This window comes from Chenopodium quinoa, unplaced genomic scaffold (genome assembly GCF_001683475.1).
Source record: "Chenopodium quinoa cultivar QQ74 unplaced genomic scaffold, ASM168347v1, whole genome shotgun sequence".
Classification (NCBI taxonomy): Eukaryota; Viridiplantae; Streptophyta; class Magnoliopsida; order Caryophyllales; family Amaranthaceae; genus Chenopodium; species Chenopodium quinoa.
In genome coordinates, this window is record NW_018742684.1 from 2,174,796 (window position 1) to 2,198,661 (window position 23,866).

The 23,866-nt window shown below is 35.4% G+C and overlaps 3 protein-coding genes across 3 annotated transcripts; 1 reads left to right on the forward strand and 2 right to left on the reverse strand.

Annotated features, from left to right (window-relative positions):
- Positions 1-876: 876 nt before the first annotated feature.
- LOC110722526 lies at positions 877-3,948 on the reverse strand. The gene is made up of 7 exons (XM_021901796.1): positions 3,865-3,948; positions 2,914-3,749; positions 2,730-2,754; positions 2,033-2,061; positions 1,593-1,605; positions 1,090-1,233; positions 877-1,008 (listed from the first exon to the last, which is right to left on the reverse strand). The coding sequence occupies exons 1-7, from the start codon at positions 3,946-3,948 to the stop codon at positions 877-879; spliced, it is 1,263 nt and encodes a 420-aa protein (XP_021757488.1).
- A 47-nt stretch (positions 3,949-3,995) lies between these two features.
- On the reverse strand, positions 3,996-8,454 carry LOC110722527. Its single transcript, XM_021901797.1, has 8 exons — positions 8,280-8,454; positions 7,791-7,893; positions 7,616-7,701; positions 7,273-7,374; positions 7,100-7,190; positions 6,309-7,057; positions 4,897-6,207; positions 3,996-4,777 (listed from the first exon to the last, which is right to left on the reverse strand). Exons 1-8 carry the CDS (start codon positions 8,452-8,454, stop codon positions 3,996-3,998), a joined length of 3,399 nt encoding a protein of 1,132 aa, XP_021757489.1.
- Positions 8,455-13,590: 5,136 nt separating this feature from the next.
- LOC110722740 (probable trehalase) lies at positions 13,591-19,859 on the forward strand. The gene is made up of 11 exons (XM_021902028.1): positions 13,591-14,604; positions 15,648-15,767; positions 16,667-16,782; positions 16,889-16,989; positions 17,076-17,185; positions 17,705-17,777; positions 17,861-18,016; positions 18,106-18,193; positions 18,669-18,765; positions 18,861-19,074; positions 19,463-19,859. The coding sequence occupies exons 1-11, from the start codon at positions 14,003-14,005 to the stop codon at positions 19,544-19,546; spliced, it is 1,761 nt and encodes a 586-aa protein (XP_021757720.1). The 5' UTR covers positions 13,591-14,002; the 3' UTR covers positions 19,547-19,859.
- The last annotated feature ends 4,007 nt before the right edge of the window (positions 19,860-23,866 follow it).

The following is a 23,866-nucleotide window of genomic DNA, read 5'->3' on the forward strand; positions in this document are numbered from 1 at the left end:
TGGTGACATCTTTAACAGCCATAATAACATTAGAACTGCTCCCATCTCTTTGTGATAGATGATGCCCCATATGATCAGTAACACGATCCTGATTCTCCAGTACCCTGAATTAGATAAAGCACAAACTAAGTAGTGGTAATTCTAAACATAACACACTGCATCTACACAATGTATAACCTTACCAAGCTCTTAATGCATTCACTTCTGGACCAGTGGGGTTACGATCAATAGTGGTTGACATAGACGATGACAATGAGAACCCTAAAGCAGAAAGTATGAGCAAAGAAAGACTGATAGTCTGTGGAACATAAGGACAACAGTAAGAGAGAACCAAACCAGCGTGGGATGTTGGCTGCAAATGCCGAAAGCTAACTATCATGAAGGATTCACACCAAGCTGATAGTTGAGCACAGTCTTTAGTAGCAAGGTCTCCATACAAAGAAATAACAAGACCATCACCAATCCTGCAGTTGCAGTGAGTTATTGCTAGCACAAATAACAAACCAAAAAGATATGTAATATGCATATATATATATATATGTAAGGAATAACACTAACTTTTGCACACTGTCATCGACTACAATGACATCGCGCACATCAAACTCATAACCACCAGAAGATTTCTTCTTTTTCGTGTCTTCCAAGTAGACAACAACTCCAAGTATGTCTGTAATAAAAACACCAAGCTAATGAAATTTCCAAAACATAACTGCATGAGATAAAGAAATACACAAAGCAAAGTTTACCAAAGCGATCATCAGGACTACTTGTGGCTGGAACTTCAGCAATAGGAGTGTATTTTGGCAAAACAGGACCAGTGTTAGGAGTCAATGATGTAATTGCAGTTGAACCTCCAAATGACAAGTAGTAGTCACCTTATTTGTGGCGATACAATGCATTAGTGTTCCTAACTGGTGCATCTGCTATGATGTACTCCTTCTCATGCTCTAAAATATGTTCAAAATTTTCTATCTCATCATCAAATAATGTGTCCCTGATTTTGTTACCCTATACATACAGCAACAATAAAATCCGATAGAATTTAATTATAATCCTTAATTTGGAAACCGTATCATTATATCATTATACCTCGTCATCTTCAAAGACAAGTTTCTGGAAAGCCTTTTTGGTGCCTGGGTATTTCGCAGGTGACTTTTCCTTGACTTTAACCTTGATCTTATATTTATTAGTCTTGGGAGTTAATTTGTCCAAAGGAACATATTGAGGTTTCATCTAATATAGAGTCATGTTTAAAAAACACTATTATTAGCTATCTGTTATAGTTGATCATTAATCCAAAAATTCATGTTGTTTGCAAAAGTCTAAGACAATAGCACTCTAATTTCAGTCGACATGCTGTTACAATAAGCGCTAAATAACTAAGTTTGTAACACACTTGTCATAGTATACACAACCAGCAGTACAAACACTATATAATAGCCAACAAAATATAAGCCATACTAAAGCACATTAAAGATTGCAAGTTATACAGGTTAGTTAATTTTTAACCATGGAAATTAGCATGCTTTCTACGAAAGATCCTAACTAAAATCTAGCAGAGGGATATACTAAAACCAGTATTTAACACCAACTATCATGTCATCCCTGTACAGAAAACATGGATGCAATGTTAATAAGTATCAGATAGTAACATTTGATGTCCAAGAGAGCCTTGCTAGAGGAAGTATTTTTTTAAAAAAATGCATAGCATATTTAACATAATAAATAGAGGAAATCATAAGTGTATGCACTCTACAATAGACAAGATATCAGGCAATACTCAAACTTTTTAACTATACTAAAGCACATTAAATATGACATGCTATTTGATAGAATTTAATATTAAAAGTCAAGGTAAAACCTATTATTCTCAAAATCTAACAATGACATCCACATTTACAATAGGCAGACCAACAACAATATAGATTAAGACATGACAGCAAATGAAATCTAACACAGCATTCCAATAAATGCATATTAACAATAAATAAGAAATTATAGAGCATAAGAATTCAACCATTAATGCACTGACCTTAGCAGCTGTATATCAGAGGGAAGAATCTGCAAAGAAGCTTAACTATAAAGAAGATTTCAGGGGCACGTTCTAAATGAAAGAAGTAATCTTTAAATAGAACAAGTAAAACCTTAAAATTAGCTCAATATTATAGCTGTAGCATTTTCATTGGCCAAAAGAATAGAGCTATGCAATGTCCACTGGATATAAAAGTAGGTTTCTTATACTTCGAGTTGTGCAGTAGCATAATTACTTAGCTGTAAAAAATGTATTGAGACATATGCTTAGCATGACTTTGACTTTTATGTAGACATATGAAGTGACAACTTTTATTTAAGATGTGACCTTTTTTTATGCACCTTTTTTTACTTGTTGTTGTATGATTTCTAAATTAAACACACTTAAAATGTAACTCAAACCGGTTATTTTAATTATATAACACGCTATTTATATGTAAATTGTACCAACAAATAGTAATGTATTAAAGCAAGGTAGTTAGATATACCATTGATCACTTTATTTAAATTAAACTCCAACACAACAAGCATTTGTACAAAAAACTGCCTACCACCTTCTTCCTTTCCTGCCTTTATCTAAATAGCTTACTCTTCCTATTATATTGAGGAAGTCTTAAATACTTTACATATTCTCAATAGAACACTGAGCATGGCAAATATAACTTGCACAGAATGGATGTCTTAGAAAACAAGGACACCTTTGCAAAATGGCCTTCATTGTAGCTGCAAAATAACAATGTTAGTTTAAGCTAGTTCTTAAAACATAATAACAAAAAACGTAATAAACTGACTTCATCTAAATGTTCGACAGTAACAACAATGCAAATAGGTTACCTGGAAAACGAACTTCATATAATATTTGCCAGCCGCAAAACATCATACGACACAATATTCTTAACACTTGACTTAAGAATAGCAGCTGATGGTTGAGGCATGTAAACAGTAACCTTAGCAGATCGTTTAGCACGTGAAAGAGCAACATATAATTGGCCATGTGAGAAACATGGGCATGGAAGATACACCAACACTCGATTCAAGGTTTGGCCTTGAGACTTGTTTACTGTCATTGCAAAACTTAATTTTAATGGGAACTGCTTACGCTCAAACTGAAATGGATACTTAGAAGAAGCCGAAGGTCTCAAATTCACTCGAGGTACAAAATAAAACGTGCCTTTATAATGGCCTGATGATATTTCACATACAATAGAATTAGGAAGAAACCCTCTACAAATAAGACGAGTTCCATTGCACATGCCCTTAGATGGTGCTAAATTGCGCAATAATATAACAGGACTGCCTATTTTCAGCTCAAGCTTGTGAGGACTCATTTCCCCCGGACAGAGTGAATTTAGAAACTCAGTAGGATATATTGTGCAGTTATCATCAAGAACTGAGTCAAAACTCACATATGTAGTAGGTACACCAGGAAACATGCCAATCATGTGTTCATTTATGGCATCTACATCTTCATTCATGGGTGTGATGATTGCTCTTTCATTAAATATGCTGCTATCAACCCCTGGGACATTAATTTCAGGGAATATTGTTGCAGCCAATGTAGAAACAGGGTTTTCATCAGGAGCACAGTATTTGATAATATGCTCTGGGAGCTGAACATAAGAATTTTCAGGTGACTGTAACTGTCCATTGCCAAGAGACAGCAAGAATGATGCATACATAGGGTCTTCTTTGGCTCGAATGTTTTCTGTTAATCGAAACTTAATCAAAAGGGGCCATATGTGAGAACTGACCACACTCACCCCTACAGCTTCTCTTTGAGTTTTACGAGGCAAAATAGGTAAAACCTGTCTAAAATCCCCCCCAAAAACCAACCACTTTTCCACCAAAAGGCATATCAGGATTACAAAGATCACGCAACAACAAATCTAAAGACTCAATATTTTCTCTACGCACCATAGAAGCTTCATCCCAAATGATAAGAGCAGCTTCTTTGATTAAAGCAGCTAAGCTCCCTTGTTTGGAACATCACAGGCAATAGATAAGTCAGAATCTAAAGGTATTTTAAATCTAGAGTGTGCTGTCCTCCCAGAAGGAATGTTAGAAGCTGCTATTCCTGATGTTTCTGTTGGCAGCACTATTTTCCCTGACAAACGAACCTCAGCATACATAGAATTATACAAAAACGTTTTTCCAGTCCCACCTGGGCCATCCACAAAAAAACATCCAGGTTTGCCATCTTCAATATGACTCAGAATGCTGTTAAATGCACTTGCCTGAGCCTCATTTAACTTGCTTCGACAATCAAGGCACTCTGGAGGGATTGGTGCATCTAAAGCATCTTCAATATCTTTTGTTACACGGATTCTATCATCTGTTTCCTCTATCAAATGACCTAGCCCAAAGTTCTCCAATGACTTGCCCATGGCTACTAAACCACTTTCAACCTCCCTCACAGTTAAATTCTTGACCTTAGATTGACAGTTTGGATACTTATAGTTGAAACCTTCAGACAAAGAACTATAAAAGCGATCCCAAAGTGCAACTGGATTACTTGGCTGGCAAAATATAAGCAGTGTTGCAAATAGCTGGCGCATTGCTGAAGGCATTTGTGCTTCTGCTGCTTCTTCCAAGCAAGCAGTAGTGGCATTGTCCTCTTGAAATAAACCGTGTCTAATTGCAGCATCTTGAAAAGTAGGATACAAAACTCCACTAATAGTTCTCAAATGCTCAAACGACGTAGGACTAATAATCTTACTAAGCAACAACCGCAAGAAGAACCGTTCCCCTTCTCCAGGAACCACAAAAGCCATTCTCCCAACATTTTTTTTTTGTAACTTCTTTTAATCCATGTCTTTTTGCTGCCATCCCACCTATAATCTGAAACAACTTCAGTATATCGCAGACCTGTGCCCCCATTAATGTGCGCATTTAGCCTAAAAAATTCTGTCAGAGCAGTTTGGCTCCTTTTCTCATTCTGAACCACTGATTCAAGATCTTCATTAGATCTGAGGTAAATTGTCTGCATATTAGGTAAGTGTACCGGTAATACCATAACAGATGGAGTCATCTCAAACAGGTCAAAACCAAATATTCTCCAAGCTGCTTCACATGGAGAAACCCATCTGCCAGCCTGAAAATTATCAATCTCATCAATACCCTGATTGTTTCCTTCACCAATATTAAAAGAGACCCTGTCATGACCCTTGTAAACATATTTATAAAGGTACTTCACTGCTTGAATAGTGGAACACACTTCAACATTCAAATGACAGTAAAACAACATTGATAAATACGGATTATAAGGAATAACCCATCTGTTGTCAAGAGTAGCACCACGTATCCGTACATGTTCTCCTGTATTCCTTCTTTTATACAATGGGAAACCATATTCATTGGTTGTGGTTTCTTTGATATAAGATCTAGGGTAATTGTATTTGCAGACAACATCATCTCCAACCTGTTTTTTCATGCACCCACAGTTAGGGTGTAAATTACCACAAGGGCCATGCATCATGTGCTTTAGAACAATTTTGCGCAATTCTGGAGAATCAGTTGCAGGGATTTCTGCACTCACAAACCGATCATAATCCGAAGGACCAGTAAGTTTATATCCATGATCTAAGATAATAAGAAAGTGAGCATGTGGTAAGCCTCTTTTCTGGAACTCAACAACATATACCATGGCTGCCACCTTCCCAAAGACCCTTTCCTCTGTTATTTGTTTTTTCAAAGCAATTAACTTTGATCTAAAAACACGGGCAATAACATCTGGACGATCAGCTGCAACTTCTCCCTCGGAAAGCTCAGCCGTTATCTCTGGCCATTTAGCATTACATGTCATTGTGACAAAGAGATCTGGCTTACCAAATCGCTGCACAAGAGCCATAGCATTTAAGTATCGCTTCTTCAGATCGCGAGGTCCACCAATAAAAGTTGGTGGTAGAATAACACGCCGCCCAACATTGCTAGCATTTTTCTCACCATCCTCAACAGTATCCAGAATACCCTGATACAGATCTGCTCGAATTGCTTGCTGATTTCTTCTGAAAAAATCAAGCCTAGTGTTTTCAATCTTTACATACATATCAACAATGTATTGCTGAAAGCATCTACCTCCACGAAGAAGCATGTTGCCTGGCCTAATCTGCAGCTTGTATGCATAATATTCCCTTGGAGAAATATGCCTCTTAGATGTTCCTGATGAGTTTGTAGCACCTGTATATTCCAACAAACTTTCAAATTAAACTCCATATATAGCATTTACAACTAAAAACCAGGCATTTAAAGGAGAAAGATGCCTGCAACTAACAACTCACGTTTAGCCTCTTCTTCTATAAAACTCTCTGCTGAATGCACAGCACAAGAATCAATAGGATCAATGTCCATCAAGGCTTCTTGCTGTGAATTCTTATAAATCTTCCGCATACCTTGAGTCCACCCACACTCACCATATGGGAACAGGAGAGGATATTGCAACGGGTCATAGCATCCATAATAATGATATATCCTATGAGGATCATTGGACCTGCCTGTCACAACAATATATGGACTGTTGTAATCACTGGAAGACGTACTGTCTGGCCATATAGCTGCTACTTCGTCAGTTGATGGTGCATTATACACTCGCTGATCTAACACAGTGCTCTGATTAATGGCTATTTGTGTAGAATGAGTTATGGTGAGCTCTCTTAATGACCTGAAGAAGCGAGCATATGGGTTTGCATTTGTGACACGCATCAAAATCTCAACAATGTCTCTTCTAACCTCAGGAAAAGTCTTTGTCCTATGTTTAGCCTCAAACTGTGCATCATAAAAATATAATTGCAAGTATTTAGGCTTCTCATCTTCTGGTAACAAATCAGGCAAGTTGTGATAAATCTGACCATGCAGTAAGAAAACATAGATTCCTTTCTCAATCTTTGCATTATATTTGCCACCAAGAGAGCAAAATGCAAATAAATTATTATACATGCGAGAATACTTCCTAAAATGTATTGCATCCTCATCCTGCGATGTAAAGAGCCGATACAGTTCAATAGGCAAGGCATTCACAGCAATCTGAATACTTCCATTTCCACAACAAAAATGGAGCCATTCATACTAGAACTTTTTAGCCCTGCACTTTATACAATAATGTGCATTCTCCAATTGTAAAGGAGCCAGTGGCAAGGGCTGACCAATAACAGCAGCTGGTTCTTCTGCAAAAATATTGTGTTAGCATTCAGAACTGTGCAATATACATATACAAGCAAAAACAATAAGCAACCAATGCAAGCTTACTCTTCTTCTTTTGAACAGGAGCTGTAGGCACTTTTGGCTTGGGCTGAGTTTTTTTTTTTGCTATTCCTTCGTGCACCTTGTGCACTACTTTCGCCAACTTCACTAAACACAAAAAACACGTATAAAGTGGAAAACTCATAACTGCATCCCATAACATATTTTTTAAAAAAAAGAAAAAGAGGATATAGAGCTATCCCAACCTAATCGAATTGTCTTTTGAAAGTCCATCTATCCGCTCTAAATAAGTGACAGCTATTATCACTCCCTCTGTTTTCAAAATTACGTTAAACACAACAAAGAGTTCATGGCAAATTCAAAACTATTACAAGAACATCATGCTTACTGTCTTTTTGAGGATGCTTTGGTTTATGAGCTTTACTTGGCTCTCTCTTATTCTGTTTGCTGAGCACTTGTGATTGCTTAGCATGGCTTTTAATAACAGCACGTTATTTACAAAATAAGCTATTATCATGTACACAACCAACACAAAAACTGTACTATAACAAACCTAAATCAACCTGATTTTATCCGCAGCCTGAAGAGGCCCAAAAGCACGTGAACGTTTAGTAGAACGCTGCCTCACATAATCCCCACTGGTTCCAAATGATTCTGTAAGTAACCCTAACAAAGCATTAAGATCAACATTTCACAGTGCAGTGAAATCTCCTAGACAATAATCTATTAGTTCCTGCAAACAAACCTCTCTTCTAATATGTAAAGTCCTTTTCTTGGCTCCTCACATACTGAGCATATGCTTTCCAGTTTACTAAGCAACTATAAACATACTTTCTTTCAAAAAGAAAAAACATACTTACCATCCAACTCCACAGAAGTGTAGTTAGACTTTGCCCCTGACCCTCCATTAGCTTGACCACCAATGTTACATGTTCTTTTTGCATTGGTGCCAACCCTTATGCCTTAGTCCCACCACTGCCCCTACCTGCCTGTCTTGCACCACCACCAGCTACCTCACTAAATTCACAAGCATAACCCATGAATATACAAACAAATGACAGCAATAGGCACATTACTAATAACCAAACCCAACCTGTTTTTATCTGGCTCTAAAAGTGCACTAATAGCACGTGATCGTTTGCTAGAACGCTGCCTCATACTATTTCGACCATCTTTAAAAGCATCTGTAATGTGCCCGTGCATTACATTAGGACCAACAATATACATTGCAATGGTTGCTTCCAAAAAATCATCCTATCTTCTAAACAAAAGTACAGCTCCCTATCAAACTATTTCAAAATAATTATCTACCTTAAAACATGCTAAGCACATACCCATATATTAGAAGTGATTAAGCCAGTAACTTGGAACGATACAAACTAACTGAATCCTGTATGCTGCACCACATGATAGGCTGAAGTTATGAAAATAAATACACATACTGTAAAATAACAAACAAATGGAGGCTAATAATATTGAGTAGCAAACACAAAAATATAACCAGAAAGAGGGCCATTTCATAATTCATTCCATTCAGACCAGCAAAAGTACACACCATTAAATGGTTATGTCTAAAGTTAAACATTACATATCATGGCACAACACTACAAGAAAGACAATAACAACTCCAACCTAAATCAGCAACAATAAGCTATAAGCCAAAATAATACACAAGAAGCTGATACTGATAAACCAAAAGACCACTAAGCCCCAACCAAGTTACCCAAAACTTGCTAAATCAAACTACATCTTCCTACGCTTAAATACAGCTTCTAGGTTCTCAGGTACTGAAACAAACAGACCATCCAGAACTGGAACAGAACGTTGAACAGCATGCTCACCAAACGAAGATGATGCCTTAGGCTTACGAGGAGCTGCTGGAGGTAATGCAGGAGTTGGGATCTTATGATAACCAGAACGGGGGGTTAAGCAATTATCCCCACAATGTACGGAGCTAAATGCAGATCTCCTTGCTTCCCAATGATACGCTCCCTAACAGACATGTAGCTTTCCCTAGACAATGCACACTTTATACCAGAATACACTCCCTTTCCATGGTTCAAATCAATTATGTCTACATTGTAACAGATGCGCAAGAACTGAATAGCTCGTTTTGCAGCATCTTGCTTTGCAGCCTTGCAACTACTCATCACCTGGCTGTAAATACACTCCATATCAATGCTACCAGGAGGATAAACTGTCAACCAAGCAACCCACTTTGTTGTAGCAAGTTCAGCCACTTCAATTACAGAAACCCTTGCCTTAGTTGCAACAACAACTACACGCAGCACATCAATGTAGTCAATGCATATGTATTTGTCACCATGTGGCCTAACTGGTGGGACAGGCCACCTGTTCTTCTCCGGAGGCTTAGGCTTGTTCAATGAATCAATAGCTATACGCTTCATCTCATAAAGGAAAGCACATAGATCAAGCCTATACTTGGCTTCTGAACTTAGATCATGTATCTGCAATCCATACTCTGCTCGCAAAAACCGGGTAGCTTGTTCAGCAGCAAATTCCCGAGAGGCATCAAGGGTGACAGCAGGCCCACCCTCAAAAATATAAGGGGAAAGATCACAGTCAGTAACCAGAGTAAGGGTAACAGCATTCCCAGTGATGCCAGTCAAGCTATAAGTAGGAGCTGCCAGCTTCAGGAATCCAATAACCTGGTTCAGCAAGCACTGAAACGAAATGGTCACTTTCAACGTTTCTGGCCTCATTACCTGTGTGCATAACCAATTTAGACCATCAGAACCTAAGCAGCTACAGCGCACAACGACAGCTGGTCACGGAACCAGCCTACCACTCATAACACCCTACCAAACCCTACAAATGTAATTAATCCATGACCAAAGCTATTGCTAATGTCACCACACCACAACTTTAAAGCTAGCTAAAATATAATCTAAACCAACAACAGACAGAAAACACCCTTAAAGCACCAAATAGCACAGTTCCACCATACAACAAACTCTGAAAGGCAAACACACATACGAAGCAAGCATAATAGCAGCGCAAAACAATAACATACAGCAGCAGCACACTCGATCATGGCAACACATGCATAAACCAAACAATAGCATACCAAACAGACATCTCCCAATAACATTAAAACTTTAAAACTAACATATGAAAATGAGCACTCACAACAAATTTTACAGCTAGCACAGCAATCAGCAACACTTGTTTACAACCTGCATCAGAAATCAGAACAAAATCATCAGAACCAAAATTAACAGATCAATAAAAATACCAGCACCAGTAATCACTATCCATGGGCATTAACACGAAACCATCAACAAACATCCATTACTCTAAAGCCAAAAATCTATTATATCCATTGTTAGTCACAATAATAACACTTTATCCTAAACATCTGCCAAACCAAGCTAATTAGATAAAGACACAATAAATCCTAACACAAACACTCAAACTTATTAGATCATAATACTACGTTATCTAATCCAGGCCTCATCTTGATTATATTCTTTTTAGCAACCCATGATCATCAATACTTGTTTACACCTCACAACAGAAATCAACACAAAACCATCAAAACTAAAATAAACTAACCACTCAAAATACCATCATTATTAATCACCATCCGCAGGCATTAACAGCAAAGCATCAACAAACAACCAATTAATCTAGAGCCAAAATTTTATTTTATCCATATTCAACCACAAACGTAGCATTTTATCCTAAACACCCAATCAACCAACCTAATAATATTAAACCACACTAAATCCCAACACAAACACTTAAACTAATTAGCTCATAATACCACACTATCTAACCTCGTCTTCCCTTTCATTTCCCCTTCACTGTATTATGACCATGAGTAAACAAAATTTTGTTTTTTTAGCAACCACTCTCTTCAAATGATAGAACTAAAACTGTTAATAACACTATTTCAACATCAAAACATGAAAAACAATCTAAAAGTGTCACTGCAATAAGTTCAGCCTCAAAATTACTCCCATCAGGCTAACCAAGGAACAATGTTATAAATCCACATAGTACAATCTATGAATTATCAACAGCTTTGTCATGATCTTTATGTATAATGTCCAATGTTATTTTCCCAAGGTTTAGTACAATATTTTGGTAATACAATCAACTGCAATCATGCATACAAATGAAGACGATCATATATTAATTCATGTAGATTTCATGGAATTTACACCAGAAAGCTACCTAATTAAGATAAGCTAATTAAGTTCCTCACCTATTCCTATTCAACTCTTTCTGTGTTTCAAGCTCAACTGCCTCTATTTTGCTGATTAAAAATAACACTACAAGACCATTTATATAGTCCTGAGTTAAACACCTAAACCTGAGAGCCAAAGAATGCTTTAAGAGGTGTTAGGCATCATTACCCACACCGTCAAACACAGCTTTGAGCAGCATGCGCACACACCCTTAAATCCCCTGAGCAATAGAGTGAGCTAAGATGATCACTGTAATATCCAAGTAACAACCTTTTAACCAACAGGCAATACACTGCAACCCACGTAGTTCAGCAAAGTTCACACTAACAATCACCATAAATCCACCATCTACTTTCAAACCATATTCCAATCACATTTTAAATAAAACTTAAGTAAATAATTTCCTGACTAATTCATAAAATAACCACTGTAAACAAAAGTTACCGCTAATTGAAAGTCCTGCAAATTACCACAACTAATTCAAGGCTCAAGTCTTGCAAAATACCCAAATTAACAACATAACAACATCATTAATCAAAACTACTATGAATTCAAAACCAAAAGAATTTATTTTATACCAGTCATTATTTCTCATTGCAATGTGATATAATAATTCAAAATTAACAAGCACAACAACAAATAATTAGATTAACAACCCAACACAACCTGAAAGTTTAGCACAACAATATTTAAACTGCGAATTCAAAACCACCAGAGTTCATTAGCAATCAGCCACAATTTCTCATTACAAGGTGTTATAATAATCCAAAATTAGCAAATTAACAACCTAACACAATCTGAAATTTTAAAGTAACAGTATTCAAAGTACGAATTCAAAACCACCAAAGTTCATTAACAATCAGCTACAAATTTCTTATTACAAGGTGCTATAATAATCCAAAATTAAGAAGTACAATAACAAATAACTACATTAACTATAACAATTAGATCCCCTCCATAACAATCCACTTAATGTATCCCCTCTCCATAACAATCCACTTAACGCCTCTCTGTTTAGGATTAGGATTTAGGATGATGTGTACAGCTCATCGCATACATGAACAAACAGCTCCACGTGCAACCTGTTTTCTGCTTTTAAACAAAAAATAACGAAAAACATATTATCAGATAATCAGAAACAAAAAAATCAAAACACTGTTCATAAGGGAATTCAGCAAAAAAAATAGGCAGTAAGTAAGGGCAGAACCGTCACTACACTGTTCCTAAGGAAAAAGCAAAAAATCGGCTACCTTCACCCTTGAATTTGGCTTTTAAAGGTTACGGATACATATAAAATAAAAGAAAAAAAAAAAACCCTTAAAGTCGATATAAGTAAAAAATATATTCTCGTATTATTTAGTTTATAAATGTAATTCTTTTTCAGCATATAATTGTTTTTTTTCCTCTTTTTTTTCCTTACGGGCTTTACTCTAAAGTGTTACGATGTTTAGGCTTAATTTGACATATGATTGTATTAAGATATGTTTGGGAAATATCCTAAGATTTGGTGAATATTTAGATTTACTAGGATAATATATATTTCTGCCAGTGGCGATTCTATAGAATCCAGAAGCTTATCGTCGTCTCGTGGGACGGTTATATATCTCGCGGTCACTCGACCAGATCTTGCCTACTCAATTCACATTCTATCACAGTTCATGCAAGAACCACACATAAAACAATGGGAGGCAACCTTGAAAGTTGTTCGCTATCTCAAAGGATCTCTCGGCAAAGGCATATTGTTGCGCTCAGATAGTGAGCTCAGTTTTGAGGGGTGGTGTGACTAAGATTGGGCGGCATGTCCCCTCACTTGACGCTCGTTGACAGTACATGTGTCTACTAAAGATCAATTGGCGGATATATTCACTAAGTTCTCGGCAAGGCTCAGTTTGACTATCTTCTTTCCAAGTTGGGCATTTACGAATCTCATGCTCCAACTTGAGGGGGTATTAAGATATGTTTAGGAAATATTCTAAGATTTGGTGAATATTTAGATTTACTAGGATAATATTTATTTTCTTGATTATCTTTTTTTTCCCTAAGCTAGCAGTACATGATTTTGTGTAGGCTTAGGAATCTAATAGACTTGTACTATAAATATTCAGCTTATGAGATCAATGAAAGCAAGCCAAAGTTTACGGTTTTATAGATTGGCCTAAAAGCAACAATATTTGTACAATTACTTAGCCCCACAACAAAGGCATAACCTTTGTTCCTTTTAATTATCACGCATCAGGTTCCACACCAAAGGCGCAGTCTTTGTTCATATACATTAAAAAAAAGGTTATTGTACTAGGGAATCCAACTTTTTGCCATAAATTTACTTCTTTTCATCATCTTCTCAACTCAAATTAGATCTTATAGGCCAATAATTTTCAAAGTGTTTCTTGAGGGAGTTTTTAATCAATTGTTTCTGTGTTGACTTTTAATTCTCCATCCCCACTTTGTTTGACTTGCTTGGTAGTCTTCGGTCTGAAAAATGCCATCTTTAATTTCAATTAGTTTTAAACCATCCAATCAATTTTTCATTCTCCCCCAAATCCCAAATTTTCTATCTCAAAATGACTAAAATTTGTGTTAAAAATTGCAATTTTACAATCATATTTTCATTATTTCTATTAATTTTGTCAATCATGTCACACCCACAAACAAAAAAATGCACTGTTCTTGATTCAGGGCCAGTAACTTCAACAATTCCTCTCATTTCATTCCTAGAACAAGTTCAAGAAACTGCCCTCAATACATTTGGACCCAACAATTTTGATCCTAAGCTCTATATTGATTTCTCATTGAAATCTAATCTTTCTGTTACTCAACAAGCCTTTGCTAAACTACCAAGAACACAAAACGGTGCCGTTTCATCCGATGTATTGCGAAAATTCATACAAGATTACTTTAATGGTGCAGGGGATGATTTGATTTATGTTAAACCAGCTGATTTTGTGGCTGAGCCAAATGGGTTTTTACCAAAAGTGAAGAATCCTGAGGTTAGAGCTTGGGCTTTGCAAGTTCATGCTTTATGGAAGAATTTGAGTAGAGAGGCTTCACCTGATGTTAAAAAGCACCCTGAATTGCATACTTTGCTTCCTATTCCTGAACCTTGTGTTATTCCTGGTTCAAGGTTTAGGGAGGTTTACTACTGGGATTCCTATTGGGTTATCAGGTTTGATTCTTGATACAATACTCCCTTCGTTTCTAAATAATGAACACAAGTGCAACCATTATTTCAAAATCGTTTGGAAATAATGGTATAAAGTGTAACCATTGTATTGAAATGTTTGAGAATATTAATTTAATTATTGTGGATTGCATATTTTCTTGGTTTTTGGTTGGTTTAGTGGTTCTTGGACACATGTTGTGTGGTTTGATGTTGATGTTTACTGACCAATATCCTTTAGTTTGGTGTTGAAAGTGATAAATGCTTTTATATTTTTCATGTATTAATTTATCATTTATATTGAAAGAATTGTACTACATGCTATTTTTCAAGATTTAAAAAACAGCTAGAAGGTTGACTACATTAGTCTTTGATTTAACTTAGTTTTCACCAATTTGAAAAGCTATTGTTGATGCTGAAGCATTGAACAACTGATTTATTATTATAATTATATATGTGTAGATTGGATCATGGACACTTGTTTGAAGTCATATAGCTTTGAATATTAAGCATGATTTCGTCATCTTGAAAATGATCATGTCATTTCTGTTTTTGTTTTGATACAAGGATGATTAAAGATAGCGTACCATGGTTAAGCTACCTATAATAAATTCAAAAAATAATATTATATATATATAAAAAAAAAATAGGTTGTGCAGTCTGTCTGTAGTTATGCTATATTTTGTTCAGCTACAACTGGGCTGATCTGATTCTAATAGTTTGAATCTTGCACCTGGATTACTGAATTGGCAGAAGCAATATGTGGAAGAATTACCAGAATATTGAATGTTATGTTTGGATGTAGTAGACCTTATATCTCTCATTCTCCATATCGTTGAAGGGTAGACTTATCAGGACTTAAATTATATGTGCCCCCGATCTCTCCTTTTTTTTACCAACCTGCTTGAGGTCCTTCAGTTCTCAATTCTAATCAGAAAAATAGAGAATTATACTGTAAAAGAGTCTGCATGACATTTTGACATGTTAGTTTACAATAATGATTTGCTGCTGGCAAAACTTCTTATGGTATTTATATCTTCATTGTGCAGGGGTTTGCTAGCTAGTCACATGCACAAGACTGCAACTGCTATTGTGACTAACCTCATATATTTTGTTGAGAAGTATGGCTATGTGCTTAATGGTGCTAGAGCATATTACACAAATCGAAGGTGACTGTGACTTACTTATGCATTATATATCTGTTAAATCATTATTGCATCTGACATTAGTGAAATCACGATTAAGAGGTTGTATTAAATATTAATGTGGCTGTGAGTGATAGTGTCTTTCTCTATGGTCGTTTGGTTATGTATAGAAACTAGGAATTCACACTTGCCATAATTTCCAAGGATTATATTGGAGTTTCACTTCCATGGAATTGTGAGAGATTAAGTTGTTGACATATAGTTTAAGGTTTAGAAGTAACAAATTTTGAAAGAAGTTTCACTTGCCTAGAGGAGATTATTAAGCAGCTATAATCTTTTATTGAGATTTGAAGCATCTGATGAAGTTGTCCTTCCACATCATTAGGAAGCAGTTACACAAGCCTACAATGGAACAAAACTCATGCCTTTGTGCTTATATTGACTTTTGTTGTTTCTCATTGTAATTTTTCTTAATATATTTTTCTCTGTACATGGCATCTTGAATATTTTTGAACACTCTCATTGAAATTTGGGCTTCATTGGACTATACATTAGTATCTGATAACACGCTTATTGAAATTCACCCAAAGAATTTTGTCCTGGCTAACTTTTGTAAATGATATGAGTTGGAATACAAAAAGTGTGTATGATTAAGTGAATATGCATTTGCTAAAGAAATTGGACATTGTAATCAGATAAACCAAAATAATATTGAGGACAGTTTCGTGGATGGAGGGAATGTGATTCTAGATCTTTAGTAACTGTTTATGATAGTTTAGAGAAGGTGAGATGGGTGCAGAGATTCATCTGGTTAAACTCTTAATTGTTGACCTTCAATCTTAGGCAGCCAAATATGTAATTCAAGCTATGCAGGCAGCTGCTAATTAACTGTGAAGCATCTAAAGTTGTTTTTTTTTCTACAGTCAACCTCCTCTATTGAGTTCGATGATACATGCGATCTACCAAAGAACTGGGGACAAAAACTTGATTAAGAAGGCTCTTCCTGCTCTAATCAAAGAACACGAATTTTGGAATTCAGGTGTCATTTTTTGCACCTTTCTGTGTCTTTTATCCTCAGCATTTCCGATAACTTCATTTATACTGATTTTACTGTTGTATCATTAAATCAAAATTTGTTTTGATAGGAATACATAAGGTCACAATTCATGATTCTAAAGGTTGCAGTCACAATTTGAGTAGATATTATGCCACGTGGAATAAACCAAGGCCAGAATCTTCAACTACGGTATGTTCATTTTTCACTTTGCAACCCAAGAGTAAGAGCTGCAGTGCTGCACAGCAAACATACATATTACTCTGTTGCTTTTGCAGGACAAGGAAACTGCTTCAACACTGTCTGATGCAGCTGACAAACAAAAGCTTTATCGTGAGGTGGCTTCAACTGCTGAATCTGGATGGGATTTTAGTACAAGGTGGATGAGGTAAAATTAGCTTGCTTGGGTTCAAGTTTAAGAACAATCATCTTCAGTTTGCAATGTTGTATATGCCATGGTTATCAATCTATTATCTGCTTAATCATCCAGCTTCTCATGGATATTCAAGGCTCAAAATCTCAAATTGATAACTTTATCTACCTTTTTAGATGTCATATAAGTAATGGCTCCTGGTTTTCTTGTTCCCTGTACCTCCAGAGTTTGTATTAGATAGGAGTCATAGAGCAATGGCTGATAAGCAGCATTCAGGGGAAATCACACTTTGTTCAAGCATATTTGAGTTCTGAGATAGAGTGTTCTCTTTTCCAATGTGTATTTGAGTGAAATCACACCTTTTTTTTTTCATAAAAAGAAAGGTGTATATCACTAATGGGACTTGCTTTGGTCTGTAATATTGGAAAGTATCAAAGCATAATCTGCTTTCTGGAGTTCATGTTCTTTTTTGATTTACAAGTGCATTTTTTTTTTTGTCATGTGGGTGCATGAAGAAATTATTTTATTTTGCAGGAATTCTTCTGATCTAACAACACTGACCACAACCACGATACTGCCTGTTGATTTGAATGCATACATACTCAAGGTATGTAATAAGCCCATATCTTGAGAATCACTTGGTGGTTCATCTCATGGAATGAAAAATTTTACTTTACTTTTTGGCCTCAGATGGAGCTTGATATAGCATACTTTGCAAAAGTCACTGGACAAAACAACATAGCTGCACAATTTCTCGAAGCTTCTCAATCAAGAGAGAAAGCGTTCAACTCTATCTTCTGGAATGAAAAAATGAGCCAATGGCTTGACTGCTGGATCACTTGCAAGGTGATATGTGCTTGTAAATCTAAGTTTCATCCTCTGGTCACAATTACTATCAGTCTTGTAACCTGTTAACTTTTTTGTTACACTTACAGGATGATCAAACATGGGAAGCTTCTCACCAGAATCAGCATTTATTTGCTTCAAACTTTATTCCCTTATGGATCAAGCCGTTTGATTCAGGTATTTAATTTTGCTCCATGTTACTTGTATAACTTTTGCTTGTTCTGGCAACTTTACTTGGGTGTATCTTTGCTATAAGCAAAAAAGACGTGAAAATTAGTTTTTTACATGAGCCAAACTCTGCTGAGTGATGCACCATGCATTTTTTATTTATGTTACGGAATTAAGATCACCTAAGAAAATAATGTGATGCTGTTTTGTATTGCCGTTATTGCTGTTCGTAACATCTGATACTCTGTCCTGGTCAGACTGTTTTTATTAATATATCCTTAGGGTTTCAAAAAAAAAAAAAAAAAAAAAATTATAAATCTTTTGGTTTAATCAAGGTGCTATTGAATGCCTTTGAAAAAAAAAGGATACGAGCTGCAATATCTAATCATGGAATTACATCTTAAGTCAACTTATAGTAGTGTTATATTTGATGAATGAATTACAATTTCAATAATATAATTTAAATAACATTTGTATTTTCAAGCTTTCTTGGCAGAAAAGGTTATGAAAAGTCTTGCAAGTTCAGGCATGGTTCGTCCTTATGGAATTGCCACTTCTTTGACAAATTCTGGACAACAATGGTTATTTGCCTCTCACCCTCCTTCATACTCTCATTTCTATGGAAATGTTTGCATGTTTAAGAAATATACTGATTTTATAGAGATTGCATAACTAGGGATTATCCTAATGGATGGGCTCCTATGCAACATATCATTATTGAAGCTCTTGCAAAGTCTGGCTCCAAGGAAGCGTATTTGATGGCAGAAGATATAGCAATCAAGTGGATTAAGACCAACTATGCAAGCTACAAGACAACTGGGGAAATGCATGAAAAATATGATGTAGATAAATGCGGAGACATTGGAGGCGGTGGTGAATACATACCACAGGTATATGTTTATATAAGAATTTGTAACTCATTAATAATATCATGTAAAGACAATATTAGGCAACAACCAAGACAGTATATGTTTAATGTAATAGGTTCAATTGACCCTATTATAATAGGTTATTTAACACATAATTATATACTATGAGGAAAGTGATGTAAAATTTGATTAATCTATTAATATACATAATTATATATGTCAAAATATATACAATGTATTTAATTTTAACTTAATTTGAGCCCACTTATATAAAATGATAGATTCGCTACTGGAAACTGATATTACAATTTTTGATGAAATTTTCTTAAATTTTTTGGAATGAAAAAAAAGAGCAGATTATAGAGCAATTTATTGGTTTCACACTAATATATATTAATTTTACTTGCAGACTGGATTTGGCTGGACAAATGGAGTCGTATTGGCTTTATTAGAAGAATTTGGATGGCCTCAAGATAGAAAACTTGATTGTTAACTGGGAGCTGAAGAATTTAAGTTGCTTCTGCTTTAGCAACAATCAAAGACGATGGCACCACGGATTTAAGAGATTATATAGTAATTGAAATAACGCTTTTGATTTTCCTTGTCAGGTAAAGATTAAGCTTCACAATATATTGATTGGATAATTGACCGACCTGTTTCCCATCATTCAGGTCTTTCATAATATTAATGATTGTATTTTGTTCAACTGAGATTGTGTCACACGGTCACACCTATGACAACATTGTGTATGTGTTTAATTGGAAGCAAACTACTGATGAAATAATATATCAACTGATTTTCGTGAATGTTCTTTTTCATTGTCTTCATTTTAACTGCTGTTTACTCTGGTCTGGAAGTAGTTTATTGATGCTGAGTTTCACTGGTTTTTTTCTTTATTGTTTCGTAATCCAACTGTTTCAGCTCATGTAGCATGAACTAATATGTCTGCTGTGGCTATTAGACGAGTAAATTCTTGTAAGCTTTTGTTGGTCACATATATGATATACTTTCCACTTTATTCAATGGCTCTTTTTTTCTAGCATTCCACCCCCTTTGAATATTTGTTTAATGCCATTTACGCATATGTTAAAAGTTTTTGTTCCTGCTCGGCCATCAATCCTTATCTGACATGTATATCTGCCACTCTGCCAGTATGTGGTATAGAAACACCATCTGCTATCATTCAGCACCAGAAAGTCAGAATTTCTCTTCCATGAAATACCCTGAATTGGTAGGTTTAGTTTTTTCATCTAGCGCTTTGAATGACTATGAGAAGGGTCTTGCACTCTTGCAGACCAATCTGCATGCTGATGCTCCCTCACACAGTCACGCCAATTAAGATCTTTCTCTGTTATCTATGGATGTTGGTAGCTATCGAATGGCTGGTGAAACTAATAATTGGGTGTCAATACATGATATTTATAATCTTTTTATCGCATCCTTTATAACAACTAACTAGTCGTAGATCATCTAATGCTCCAGCCGCTAGGTGCGCATATTTCTGCTGCAGTATTACAACTTGTTCTAGGTCTCTAGCTAACACTCTTGTCCTTTTAATGATAAATACTCGTGGCCATCGTGCTTTATGCATTCCTGCAGTTATAAACATGCCTGATTTATGAGACCTTGCAATACTTTGTTAGGTGTTACGTCAGTTGAGGAAATTGTGGGAAGAATATGTCAGTATATGCTGCAACACCTTTGCAGATGCAACCAAAGTGGAGAAGTAATTAAGCCATACAATGAACCTTAAAATCATCAAAAATGCAAGTTTATATATACTTTAATTCCTTGTCTTCTTCCTAACCAACGTCATTGAGTACGCTATATTTTTCTGTCAACATTAAATGGTATGTGACTGTGTTTTGTCCAGACAGTGCGCATCAATTTCTGGTTTTTTTTAACTTAACAGCTTAAAATAGTTCTCCTAGCTCAGAGGAGCTTCTGTCTTCTTCATCGTCTTCTTTGTTTTAATCGACGGGAGCTGTTCTCTTTGTCTACTAAACTTAGATCAATGTTTTAAGAGCTGCTACCTTTGAATTTAGATTGTTTCTGTTGGCACCATGACAGGGCAAATACCCGAGTATGGATCATGACATTATATTGGCTTAAGGCAAACAATAGATAAAGATCCCTCTAATATCATTATTTCAGAATCTTATAGTATATTGTAGGAAATAAAATCATTACTGGTTGCTGATAGAGTTTAGTATAGGACTTTTCTGTGTGTCAATAACTATATCGTTTATGTATGAAGTGGTAAAATCAGCCCAAGAATTTTCATGTATGCATTTTAGGCCTTTGAAATGACTTAATGCTTTAGTACAAATATATCTACCTATTGTATACAAAATATGCCGGACTGCTGGTTGCTGTTAACGCTGAGCATAGGTCTCGAGTGTTGGCTAAATATGGTAGAAACAACACCAGCAACTACGTACTGGAACAGAGCTACTGCGTACATACACCCAAACTACTTGAATCTCTTATCAGAAAGAATTAGTCTAACCAAGATTTTAACAAGACAATTAATTTTACATGATCTGTCTGTGCACTTAAGGTCATTTCCTTTGCTTAACCTTAGTTGCTCGAAGTGCTTCTGTCTTTCTGATCAATATGCAGGGACAAATTACCATGGATCATCTACTTCCTCAGCTATCAGATATGCTAACCCATGCTACTGTAGGTTTGTAGCTTCTCTAGGTACTTGTATAACATTAATTTTTTGTCTTCCTTGATTATTGCATGACAACAAAAGGCTTAAAAAACTCGTATATTACATCGAATAAAGTATATTTATGCTAATCCTGCATTCCTACTACCTTAAACAAATCTGATAATCACTTTTGTTACGTCAGTTGATATGAGGAAATTCTGGGAAGAACTTACTGGACCATATGTGCACTAATACACCAATTATATGTTACCAAAAAGAAGAAGCATTATAATTTAAAGCGCTATCAACTAACCTCCATTTCATAGTTTGTCACATTAACAAGGAGTATATTCTTTGCATCAATGTAATTATATAATCTGTCAACATCAGATTAGTGAGCATAATTATCTAGACAGGTTGCTGCTGTTTCTGTTTTCTTCCAACAGGAGCCCTTATAACTGTACAATAATGCTCCAAGCTTAGTGGAATTAATCTCTTTGGTTGGTTTAATTAAGTATAATTTCATGTCAACTTCAAAATCATATTATTAAATTTTCCGGATTTGCATATCAGCCAATCCCAAGTGGAATAGGTGATTTTATGACAAAGACTACATCATTTTACCAATATTTCAGAATTGCTCAACAGTTTTATACTTAAAATTAATTAGATTAGTGGGTTTTGGTGGGTGTTTTGTAAGCATGGCTGGTAAACAAGTCTGAATGTTTTATGCTTGTTTATTTTTTTAAAACTCGAAATGATCCGAGTTTTACCCGAGCGCTTGATTTCTTTGTTCAAGCTTTCTTCATTTATAAAAAAACTTGCAGAGTTTTAACTGGATCCTGAATTCTTGATACAGGTTTTGATTGAAGTTATATCGCTAGTAAAATTGAGAGTTGGACTAGTAATTGTGTTTTCATACATTAGAATAATATTAAGTGTATACAACTTGAATATTGAACGAGCTGTGCCCAGTTAATTCCCCAGATATCTGGGGGTAATCGTTTTTTCAAGGACTAGTGGAGGGGTACATGTGTAATTTCCTCACCAAACCGTAAATGCAAATTGCAAACAATAATTGGACAGCTCGCCAAAAGTACTGAATAAATGACCACGTTTTTTCAATATATTTACACAAATGCCACATATTAACAAAAATTTGTTTATATGGCACATAAAATTGTATTTGCCGATATTGAACAACTAATATTAAAACCGTGTAAATTGTAAAAGTTAACATATGTTACAAGAAATGCGTTATACTATAGTAATTAAACCATGATATGGTCTAGTTGTTCACAAACATCAACTAGATGAATCTAAATGAATTAAATCTTTTATCTATCACATTCAAAAAAAATTGTTTGCGTTTGCTTATTTACTTGTTGAATAAGCTTTAGATCGAGTTTATTCACAAGCTCTTCACAAACGAATTGATTGTACCTTGATGAGCAAATTTCGGATAAATCTAAACCTTAACTCGAGGAAGCTTTGTTCACTTCTAAGTCAATCACTGGACGTGCCCAATTCAAGCAGTACAACAGTACAAGTTTACAGCCAATCCACTGAACTAGAGAAGGATGTATCAACTATCAATATCGCATGAGGATTGTTTAAACAACAATATAGATAAGACTAAGGGAGTACTAAATCAAACATTTATTAAAAATATTGCACTATATAAAAAAAATATTATACAAATTATATGGATGAATTTGGTAACGAACATGGATGAGTCAAGAATGATGGTCATCATATCCATCTTATAACTTATGTATGAATTTCAAATGTAGGCGTGTGTATTCCTAGTTGTAACAACTAACAAGTGATAAGAATCCTTCATAGAGTATATAACCAATCATAGGACTCTGATCATAAGCGTTAATTTTCTTTAACACGATATCAGTGTGAGAAGAAGGTGGTCACAAGGATGTCTATATCGCATCCATACATCAAGCCTATAGGGCTCACACGTATGTTTCCGATAAGTGTTTAACTGTTTATTATTTTCAAATGTAATTAATTAAGATGTTAATTCTACCACATAATTACATAACAAAGGAGACTTAACTAAGCTTGTTTGTGATTTTTTTTTTTTTTTAAATTATGATTTATGGGTTGATTTACATCTCTATCATCATATCTTCTTTATTTAAT